General features: G+C 41.6%; 1 protein-coding gene across 1 annotated transcript in view; it reads left to right on the forward strand.

Annotated features, from left to right (window-relative positions):
• The window catches only part of GBF1 (golgi brefeldin A resistant guanine nucleotide exchange factor 1), a 120,266-nt gene extending 114,261 nt beyond the window's left edge, over positions 1 to 6,005 (forward strand). Inside the window, exons 39-40 of the mRNA XM_015824097.1 lie at positions 2,813 to 2,950; positions 4,641 to 6,005. Coding sequence (XP_015679583.1) covers positions 2,813 to 2,950; positions 4,641 to 4,912 — 410 coding nt within the window. The 3' untranslated portion in view covers positions 4,913 to 6,005. The remainder of the gene's footprint in view (positions 1 to 2,812; positions 2,951 to 4,640) is intronic.
• Positions 6,006 to 12,068: the final 6,063 nt, after the last annotated feature.

Below are 12,068 nucleotides of genomic sequence, written 5' to 3' on the forward strand. Positions count from 1 at the left end.
CACTTCCGACGGGCTGTTCTAGGCCTGGGAGACCTCCACCAGGTCTAGAACGGACTTCCGGAAGTGACATCCATGCACTTCCGGTGGGCTGTTCTAGGCCAGGGAGACCTCCTCCAGGCCTCTGAGGCCTAGAAGGACTTCCAGAAGCATCATGGGTTCAGCTGGTTCTCTGAACTCAACAAAATTTAGCTACCAGTTCTACTGAACCGGTGCAAACCGGCTGAATCCCACCACTGGATATAATAAAAATGACCTCCAACTTTCTTTTAGTGCAAAGATTATAACAATACAACCACCTCCTCCAAATTTAAACAAATAACCCCAATCTATAAAATATTTTAAAATACTAATAAAAAACGTACTGTAGGAGATGACCAGGCTGAGCTGGAGGAAGTACGTCATCAATTTGGAGTCTGCACCCACAAAATATTTAAGTCCAGCCCTCCTTGAAGTCCATTGACTCTTATGTACGCCCAATTTGCCTTAACCGTCAGTAGTTCAGATTCTTGTTTAGAGGTAGCATGGAATAAATTTGCATCCAGTTGAACAATCAGATTCCTGATTTCTTACTAAAAAAAAAATCGTAAATTTTCTTAATTTTATCTAAGACGTAGTAAATTATGAAATGTAAATAACCTTATAGTCAGGGCTTTTTTTCTCGGAGAAAAGGTGGCGGAACTCAAACCTGGCCACGCCCTCATCAAACCCTAGGACCNAAAGCCCTGCTTATAGTTAAAAAGCTGTATTACGTTAGCTAAAATTTACTCCTGTAAAGGATATTGAACACACACTATGTACAGGTAGCCGTTAGTTAACAACATTTAATTGGGACCAGAATTTCCACATCTAAGCAATGCTGTCATAAAGCATGGCATCTTGTGACTACATCATTTACTGATGGCAAACCTGGCACTCTTGGTTGGTGTCATTAAGTGAGGATCGTAAGTCATTAAGTGAACCCCAAGCAAAGCACTGCACGAGCACTGTGGGGCCAAAGGTTGCTGCTCTGGGCAGGAGAGGGTATGTGAGCGCCCACAAGGTGCAGTGTGAGTGCAGCAGAGCCAAGTTGCCTGCACTTTGCGATCGTTCAGTGCCTGTCTGCCATAGACCCTGGGGCAGGGGTAGGCAACCTTGGCTCTTTTATGACTCGTGGACTTCAACTCCCAGAATTCCTGAGCCAGCCACGCTGAGGGGAAAAGGAGAGGTTTCCAAGCTGAGCCATGCTGGCTCAGGAATTCTGGGAGTTGAAGTCCACGAGTCATAAAAGAGCCAAGGTGGCCTACCCCTGGCCTGGAGGGAGGGTGGAAGAGAAGTGAATGTTTGGGGGGAAAGTGAAACTGATGGAAAGAAGCATGCCTCTCAAGAGACGAGTCCGGAAGATCGCTTCCATGGGAGAGGAATGCAACTGCAAGAGGGACTGCTTCAAAAACATCTCTTTTAAACTGATTGGACCAACAAGGGGAAGTGTTTGGGAGGAAGAAGTTATACCTAGGAATTTGGCACGCGAACCTCACTTCTGGCTCTGCTGTACTATAATCCACTTGACCTCTAGTAAACTATACCGTTCTCAACCAATGGAGTCAAGGATTGTTCTTACGTAAAGGTATAAGTTGAGGCAGGGCTAACGCAGGGATTTGCTGCTGCAAGATAGGGGAAGGTATAAGTGACTAACTGAAATAACTTGCAACCTTCCCGGATAATTTCCCAACAGAGTTTGCTTGTGGGAAGTCAGCGGGGAAAGTTGCAAATGGTGATCACATGACTGCAAGAAACTGCAGCTGTTGTAATGGTTGTGAATGGTTGCCAAGGGTTCAGATTGTGATCAGACGACATTGGGGATGCTGGGACAGCCAGAACTTTTGAGAACCAGTCAACATACCACTTGTCTAGCACCCTCATAACTTTGAATGGTCCCTGTAGCTATAGCTTGGGTTTTTGTGCATTAGGGTGTTTTGCACGTGTTTAATGGTTTGTGATGCAGAGACATAATGTTACGTTGTGCAGATACATAAGCAGCCATAGTCGGAATGCAGCCTTATTTGAGGGTCGTTTATCACAGGGCTTTTCAACCAGTGGTACGGGTACCACCTGTGGTACATTGGCATCTGGCAGGTGGTACGTGACCATCCTAGAAAAGTAGTAGCAGGGGAGGGGAATGAGTTGAACCGGTGGCAGCACCGCACAAGCCTGAGCGAGAGATGGCTGGAGCTGCAGGGCTCAGCGGAAGCGCCAGGATCAGCGCCAGGCTCCAGCTGGAGCTCGGCGCTGATCCTGGGGCTTCTGCTGAGCCCAGAAGAAGCGCCGATCAGCTGGAATGTTGCAGCATCTCCAGGGTCTTGTGATTTACATTCAGATGCTTGGCAACTGATTCATATTTATGACGGTCACAGTGTTCCAGGGTCATGTGAAGTGACCCAAACCTGCTGCAACCACCCAGCAGATGGGGGGGGGGAGAATAAAAACCAAACACCCCCCACCCCACCCCCGCTGCCAATCCTCAACAGAAATGCTCACAACAATGAAAACCTCGGACAGGAGGAAGAGCGCCGCCAGGTGGGCAGGCAGGTGTCTTGCTCGGCTGTGCGTTGGGGGGCACTTTTTTCAGTGCCACTGTAACTTCGAACAGTCACTAAGCGAACTGTTGTAAGTCGAGGACTACCTGTACTTTATCACTTTTTTCCTTATCAAGTTTTTGACACCTTGCTGGGCGACTGGTGGTACTCGGATATTGCCATATCCTAAAAGTGGTGCAATGGGTGAAAAGGTTGAAAAGCCCTGGTTTATCATACTGCTGCTTGCTGCTTTTCTTTAGATCCAGTTTCTACCTTACCAGTAGAAGTACACCCTCCAAAACCATCACCCTCTGCTCAGAGACATTCTTCTGGAGAGGATTCCAGACCACCTACTCATTCAGCATCCTCTGAGAAGACTCCAGAACTGGCAGCCAGTGGTAGGATTATATTTTCTACAAGATGGACGATGGATATAAGAACAGAGTAAAAAGAAAAAGAAAGAAAATAACCAAAAATAAGTTTCTGTCTCTGATTGCTCATAATCACGTAGTTCAATAATAGGGAAACATGCAGGCAAGGAGGAATCATTCGTTTTATCCTTTCGTAAAATGTGCACTCAGCTTTTCCTTAAAATAGTGTTAAGTAAGTGTTTTCAAGGTACTTTAAGAAGCAAAATTCAAAGCTCAAATTCAGAGCATGAAAAACAGATAAACCTTTAAAATCCAGCCCAATAGAATAGACCCCCCCCCTCTTTTTTTTTTTTTTTTTTACAGGGACTATAACAAATTGGGCCAACATATCCGCCTGATAGTGGAAAGTCATCAGAGAGGTAGCCTTTCCCTGGAAGGCAAGGTTGAGTTAAATTAAAGGATGCAAATAAAATGGTTTTTGAAGTGGGATGTGAAATGGATAAGAGAGATATGCCTAGGTCAGGGGTAGGCAACCTTGGCTCTTTTATGACTCGTGGACTTCAACTCCCAGAATTCCTGAGCCAGCCATGCTGAGGGGAAAGGGAGAGGTTTCCAAGCTGAGCCATGCTGGCTCAGGAATTCTGGGAATTGAAGTCCACGAGTCATAAAAGAGCCAAGGTTGCCTACCCCTGGCCTAGGTCTACGAATAGCATATAAGAATGGATATATCAAAACCTATTTGCTGAGCATGTGAGAATCATACAGTTAAAGTAACATAGACAAGCTGCTTGTGCTCATTAACAAGTCCACTTCATCAGATGCAAAGAATGGCTAGACTGATGGGATTTAAATTTATACTGGAATGGAATGAAATGGAATAGAATGGAATGGAATGGCAAAGGCAAAGAGGCAAAGGCAAGGAAGATAGCTGGTTATGAAGATGCAGGTCAACAGGTGAGAAAGGTTATGAGAACTTTAACAACTTGATGACCATCCCTATATTCCCCCTACTTCACCCCTGTTTAAATCCTTAAACAGCCACTCTGTGTATCTGAAAGAATAGAATAGAATAGAATAGAACTGGAAGGAACCTTGGAGGTATTCTAGTCCAGCCCCCCCCCCCCTGCTCAGCAGAAGAACCTATACCATCTCAGACAAGTGACTGTCCAGTCTCTTCTTAAAAACCTCCAGTGATGGAGCGCCCACGATTTCTGGAAGCAAGCTGTTCCACTGGTTAATTGTCCTCACTGTTAGGAACTTTCTTCTTAATTCCAGGTTGCTTCTCTCTTTGGTCAGTTTCCAACCATTGTTTCTTGTCCTGCCCTCTGGTGCTTTGGAGAATAATTTGACCCCATCTTCTTTGTGGCAGCCCCTCAGATACTGGAATACTGCTATCATGTTACTCTTATTTTTTTTCCTTTAGACTAGCCATTGGTAAGCTGCAGCTCACAAATGCTTGTGCTTTTTCATAAAACTCATTAGTGAGAAAAGGAGCCAACAGACTTCTGATTTTCGCCACTGTAGACTATCACCCCTCTCCTATAACGTCTACAAATTTTACATGGGGATTGTACAAGAAAACACCATTGCAGACACGAACACTCAAATTCTAAGGACACAGAAGAGCCCAGAACAAATTGGGTGAAATTTGGGGAAAGTGGTAGAAACTTAATGTCCCTCATATAAAAATGAGAAGTCTGTTATCTTTTTTCTGCAGATTCTGAGAATCCCTGCATTTCCAGTCACTTTGGATCACATTTTGCCTCTCTAGCAGCACCCGGGAAGATGAACCTGGCTACAGATATTCCTCCGGCAGTGGCCCAGCAGCCTCTTATTCTTCAGCCACTATCTTCCACCTTACAGGTGGGAGTGCCACCTTTGTCTCTGCCTATAATTCTGAACCCAGCTCTCATAGAGGCAACCTCCCCCGTACCCCTTTTGGCTACCCAGCAGTCTACCGACTCCATCGCAATTTCTGAAATAAATTAAAGGAAAACGGGAGATGACTAAAGGAACGATGGATTCTGAACATGCTACGTCCAGTTGAAGTTATGATCGCTCTAGAGAAGGCCCTACGCGGAAGGGTAGCATCCCAAAGTAAATATCCTAAGTTGACAATCTCCGCAGGTAGTTTAGTTGCAGGGACTGGCAGCTCCTTCTTGCTTTAAAGTTAACATTTTCAGTAGAGGCCTGCTTTGATTCCTTTCAGAATGGAGCAAGGAGGCCAGATACGGTAAGAATCAAGCAAAGAAATGTCCAATGTCTGTATCAGTACTTTTGCTTCACGGTCGGCATTCCTGGCATAAGTTTATTTTGGAACCGTTCTTTCACTCTTAAATCTTCGGTGATTTAGGCTTGTCGTTTTTTGCCAGAGTAAACTTGAGTTTTCTGAGAGGACGAGAAGAGTCGCTGGACAATATTTGAAACTGGAAAAGCTGCATCTAAAATAAAAGAAAGAAAATGATAATAATCAGATTGCTGTGTAAGCTTCATTAGGGTTAGTATTTTAAAATTGCTGAGTGCCTCGCGGGCATTCCAACCTAGTGTTTGCTACTTCCCATCAAAAGGTACCGACGTGAAGTGAAGACCTTCTGCAGTAGGCAAAAAAATAGCCTCTCCTACGCGTCCTTCAGCAATGGACTGCAGAATGTTTTCCCCTATCTTTTTTGCAGTCTTTCACTTAGCAGAGGCCATTTCTTTCCTATATGAGCCCAGAAATAAAATGTGTTTCGACTAGGGCTTCCTCCTTACCTGCCAGGCTAAAATTCTCTATATCCACTGCAGAATCCCACTGGGAACTGAAGCCAGTGCCTACAATGGGTGATCATGTGTGAGTGTGCATGTGGATTTGGGTGTGTGTGTGTGTGTGTGTATGTGAGTATGTACGTATGTGTGTGTATATATGGAGTAAATTGACTTGTTATGATGGAATAAAAACCGCCTGTAAATGAAATACGGCTTAGATGTTTATTTTATTACATGTCAAATATGTTGCCTTTTTATTCTAGATTGCTTTGGAAAATGAGAGATTATCACTATTGGCCTAGTATGAAGAATCAGCCTTTTTGAAACAAGAGAGTAATATATATATATATATATAGTGTGTGTGTGTGTGTGTGTGTGTGTGTGTGTGTGAATCATTGTTGACTCCTGGCAGCTTCCTGGACTAGTCCCTGCAGTTTCTTGGGAAAATTTTGGAATTGGTTTGCTCTTGCCTGCTTGAGAGGGCATGACTGACCCAGTGTCACTTGGGCTTTGTGCCCAAGGAGCAACTGGCTACAATGCCACTCCCATTTCACCCCAGTCCCCACCACCACCACCAGTACAGGTGTTCGGCCTCTGCTGGCTCTCCCTCCTCTAGCACTGGTCCCTTTTTATTCCTCCCCTGCCCCCTCCTGCTGGGTGATTTGCCCAGGGACATTTGTTTTCAGCTAATTCGCAGTATAGGACAATTAGCTGCACCTCCCGGCAGCCAACATAATTTAATAAGATATAGTAAAGAATAAATTGTGCCCAATATGAAAGAAAGATACAATTCTGACAATATCTGATTGGGAACTTAAACTTGGAGAATATGCAGCAATGCGAATCCACTTGAGAGACAGTCAAACATAAAAAACACCGCTGAGGTAATCTTCATTTGAAGTCTTTACCCTATGGAAGGTAAAGTGAAACAAGAACTGGCCAGTCATCAGGAATGACTGCAAAATGCAATAGGGGAAATCCTCAAATTAGAGATTTTACACAATCCTCTAATTCAGGGACCGGCACCGGGTCGTGGCATGCCAGAAACCGGGCCGCACAAACAATTGAAGCCCCATCCATGGGATGCAGGCAGCGTGCGAAACCATGGCCCCTCCGGTCCGCGGAAAAATCTCTCCACAGAACTGGTCTCTGGTGCCCAAAAGGTTGGGGTCCATTGCTCTAATTCTCTTAAAAGGCAATAAAAGGACACATTTATTTTTATTTATTTATTAAATTTATATGCCACTCATGTCTTTGATAGAGTGATTGATTGCAATAGTTATTAAGTGCATCAGACAGCATCAATTTTATCGCTTAAAACCATAAAACATAAAAAGTGACAAAATTCTTTATCAGCCTAATAGAAAAGTCAAGGTTTTTTTTACATTGTTTCTAATTGATTTTAAAAAAACAAATGATTCAAATATTAGCAATAGCTGCTACTACGTATGATAGAGGAAAAATGATTACATGTTTTCATACTAGGCCTGAATCAGGCCTCAACTAGGCCTGAATAATTAATATCATACGGTTGAAAAATAAAACCTAACATAAAAATGCTTTACTTCACGTGGAGAAGTCACAAAATCAATTTTTCACATAAATCTCTTATAAACTTTAAAAGGCATTATTAAAATAGCAAATATGTAAAAGAAAGTAGTGCAATACATGTTTTTCCTCACATACTAATTCCGAGGAAAAAATAGAGGACAATGTCACCAACTGATCCTATTGAAGCACAAGAAATGGCCAAGCTTTAGCCATTCAATGAAATAGAAATATCACAATCAGAAGTGTTTACACTGAACTTTCAAAGTGAAAGACAGATAATGATCCATAGCAAGGGGACATCCGAACAGATTTTACCCAAAAGGAGACTTTCCAGCACAAGAGAATGCAAGCAAACCTCGATAGTCACTTTAACAGGAAAAAAATTGGAAATGGCATGTCCTCCCACATCTTAAATTCACTTCAAAGATAAGAAATAACATTAGTTATTCACTTCAACAAGGAGAGCCGTGAACGATTTACTGTCTTCTACAGTGAAAACTCAAAATGCAGTCAGGACATTGACAAAATGGAGTGAATCTGTCAATTTTCTAACTAGCTTGTAAGAAAATAGAAGTAGCCGTTTCCCCCCCCCAAAGCTTCAGCTGAGGTAAAAGACAGCAAATCCATCTAGCAGGATCTGCAATTGCTTAATGGCTTCCTACAGAAATTCCAGAAATGAACCATTTTGCCGCAGCCTCTCATCCACTTAAAGAAATCTAAAAATGGACAGATTAGGAAATTCCAAAGTCCTTTAAGCACTTCAGTGTTTAGATCATGATCTGGATTAAAACCATGATAGTATAAAAGATGTAGCATTTTGCGGGCAGAAAGTGGAACCAAACTCAGAAATTCCAGTCAGAATTGTGGGCGGTTGGCAAATGGGTTGTGCTCCATTTGCCCTCTCAGTTAGCCCTCTGACTAGCGGCCTGTGCTTGCTCTTTTTGCCCACCTGGGCAGACAGAAACTGAACACGGGAACATTTCAACATTTCACTGAGCCCTGGTGGCATAGTAGTTAGAATGCAGTATTGCAGACTAACTCTGTCCACAGCCTGGAGTTCGATCCTGGCAGACACAAGGTTGACTCAGCCTTCCATTCTTCCAAAGTTGATAAAATGAGGACCCAGATTGTTGGGGCAAAATGCTGACATTGTAAACTGCTCAGAGACTGCTGTAAAGCACTGTGGGGCAGTATATGTCTAAGTCAGACATGTCAAACTCGCGACGTATCGGAACTTTTTCCCCGTTGCCGGCAATAGGGTGGGCACGGTTTCCTCGTGACGCGTCTGGCCCATGGGCCGGCAGTTTGACACTCCTGGTCTAAGTGCTATTGCTATTTAAAGGAGAAGATGCAAACCTATCAGCTGCTGCAAGGGATTATATGCTTTTTACTGGAAAAGTTCTTGATCCCCTCAAGTGGAAGAATGTCACCAAGTTGTGGGAATACACTTTGACGCTTCCATGCTTTAAAAATAAATGTCACACAGAATTTAATTCAAATGAGAAAGCAGTCTTAGATATTTAACGTATGGACTCATATTACTCAAAAATTTGGGATCCTCTACGCTTAAGGTTTCTAGTTCAATTTTATCCAAATCAGAATAGATTTTTAGTAATATGGGTGGAATTGTTTATACTCTCATTAATTTATTCTCTTTTGTTCATCTTCATTGATATGCTTTGTTTCCAATTTAACAGTGATTTAGCTTTAAAATAATATAATATATTCAGTTATTTATAATTAATGAAGTAGTGTAAAACTTTACGTTTCATGTTATTTGTAAATATTTTGTCCTGACATGTATTTTATTACTTTTTTCTTGCCTTTTTCTTGTTTGTTTATATATTGTTTGTTTATATATCTTTTTTAAACCATTCAGCAAAAAGAAAAGAAAAGATCATGAGTGGTGCTTGCATCTCTCCCAACTTTCTCACAGTTGAATTTGAATGTATAGTTTCACTACTGTATTATTAATAAAACTGTTATATTATTAAACTTTTACTTAATGATCTACTACTTGATTCTCTAAACACCTCTTTGAACTTTTTTTATGCTTTCACAAAGGCAAATTCATTAAGCTGACTCTATTTCCCTTTTCCCTTGAATTACTTAACAATGGCCTTTTGTAACAGTTTTAAAACTAAAATTCTCCTTATCAAACTAATAAATTATATATGGTTAACCTAGTAAGGATTTCTGACTGAAGAAATATGTGCTGACAGAACAACAGAGTTGGATGGACTGTGGAGGTATTCTAGTCTACCATTAAAAAAAAAAAGATTGTTCACTCTCTTTTTAAAAACTTCCAGTGATGGAGCACCCACAACTTCTGAAGGCAAGCTGTTCCTCTGTTAATTGCTTCTACTGTCAGAAAAGTTCTAATTTTCTGTAAAAATGCCAAGAGATTAATTTATCAACTTGATGACTCAAAAAAAGCAGCGACAGACTGCCCCAGCAGTAAGCTGAGAGTATGATAAACATGACATAGACACATCCCACAAAAATAATGAGTAAATCATGCTATGAAGCACCTCGTAAAGATGAGCTACAGATTTGATTTTGGAGATACCTTTTCTGAAGCTCCTCATGAAAATAGATATGGTGTCACAGGATTGGAGAAGGTAAGTGATATTCTTGTCTTCAAATAACGAAAAAAACCTTATTTGAAGAAAAGGCATGAACAAGCAGAATACTGGAATGGATTATTAAGCAGTTAATATGTAACCATTTAAAAATTAAAAAATCTGTTTTGCTATCGCTAAGTGTCCACATTAAGTGTTTAGGAGACAACTTATAATTAGCATGTGGCCAATTATAGTAAAATACCAATGTGAAAACTAACATTCTATTTCCACCGAAACATCAGACTTGAAAAAAGAGACATGGAATCATGTTCTCCATGGCAAGTAGAAGTATCTGAGGAGATACTCCAAGATATAATTTGCAATTGTTTTGGGGCCCATTAAAACGAATTATGAATCCCCATTTAGACATTAAGCCTCCCTTCTCCGACAAACATCAAATTGTAAATGAGACACATAATCATTTTCACCCTAGCAAGTAGAAACAAGATAACCACTTGGTTTTGGAATCCACTCTTTATCTGGCGAGATAGTCCAAGGTATAACTTGCAATTGCTTTGAGGCTTATTATAGCAAAAGCTGAATTCCTATTTAGCCACTGCATTTCCTTTTCAGAAAAACATCAAATTTAAAGAACAGACGGATAATCATGTTCTCCCTGGAAAGGAGGACCAAAACACCACTTAGTTTCTGTATTTACTCTTTCTCTGAGGAGATACTCCAAGTCATAACCTCCAATTGATAAGGGGCCAATTATAGTGAATGCTGAATTCCCACTTTCATTTTTCAGATAAATATCAAATATGAAAAAAACCATGTAATCATATTCTTCCTTGCCAGAAGAAGGAAAACCATTTGCTTTCAGGATACATTACTTTATCTGAGGAGATAGTCAAAGGCATAACTTGCAATTGCCAGGAGTCCACTTACAAACAATGCTGAATGGCAGTTCGGGCACAAAGTAATTGCGAGATGTGCCTTGGGCTAACTCCTCAGGGATAGCTCGGATCCAGAAAACAAGTGGTCTTTCGGCTTCCCCAGCCAGGGGGCACCTGAATATATGTTTGTTTTTGAAATTTTAGATCTATCATAAATTTTGATTTTTCTGGCTGAATAGAATTTTTAGCGCTAATTGCAAGGTATCCCTTGGGCTAATTCTGTCTTTGGTGTTAGACTTAGCTGCTTCTGCAGGTGTTTGGGCCAGAATGTTAGGTGAGCTTTGCTGTTGATGTGGTTTTTCTGACGGAGACTATTTTTTATTTCAGGCGTCATTGACCATTGCTAATTAGTTCTTAATCCTTGTATATCACCCATAGTCAATACTGTGAGATAGGGGCTATATAAATTAGATCGACAGACTAAACAGACAGGAAAAATCTGGAGAGAAAAAGTTGCTAAAACCCAAGCGTCCTCATTATAAAACCTATTGTTAAAGCGAGGCTGCCGAGAACATTCCTTACACGCACTAATTGGCTGCAGTGCCAAGCCATGCCTGCTACTATCTGCGTGGCCAATAGGAAAAGTCACCAAGGTCTCCATGGTCCTAAATGGGAGAATGCGTACAGTATCAGACACTTCTTGAACTCATGGGGATTTTTTCCCTCATCAGATGGTGGATTTTGGTCTCAGTGTCATTGTACATGGCCAGAACTACCAATAAAGAAAATTAGGTAAAGCTAAGTACAACAGTATCTCTGCACAAAGACATCCTCTCCTGCCCTATCTACAGTGAAATCTAGGAGAAAATATTGATGATAAATTTAAAGGGTCAGTAAAGTTACTGAACGACTGAACTATCTCCCTGAGGAAGGGATTCCAACTGTTAGTGATAATGCTTTATTTTAAACTTAGAAATTTTTAAGCTTTCAGTTTTGGTATTGGTTTCATCTTAATTTTCTTCCATGTGTGTGTTGTTATACTTCCCCTTTTAATTACTCCTTTCATTCTTTGTTATACTGTGTACCGTTGCAACCTGTGGTCACAACAAAAAATGTACAGGTAATCCTTGACCATTTGTTTAGTGAGCCATTTGTTTAGTGACCATTTGTTTAGTGACCATTTGTTTAGTGTGTTAGTTACCACCTTTAAAGCGCTCCATGGCATCGGACCTGGCTACCTCCGAGACCGCCTTCTGCCACAGATTCCCTCCCATAGACCGGTACGCTCCCACAGAGCGGGCCTCCTCAGGGTGCCGTCGGCCAAGCAATGTCGGCTGGCGACCCCCAGGGGGAGGGCCTTCTCTGTGGGTGCCCCCACCCTCTGGAACG

This window comes from Protobothrops mucrosquamatus, unplaced genomic scaffold, assembly GCF_001527695.2.
Source record: "Protobothrops mucrosquamatus isolate PMUCROS unplaced genomic scaffold, P.Mucros_1.0 scaffold2116, whole genome shotgun sequence".
In the NCBI taxonomy this organism is placed as follows: Eukaryota; Metazoa; Chordata; class Lepidosauria; order Squamata; family Viperidae; genus Protobothrops; species Protobothrops mucrosquamatus.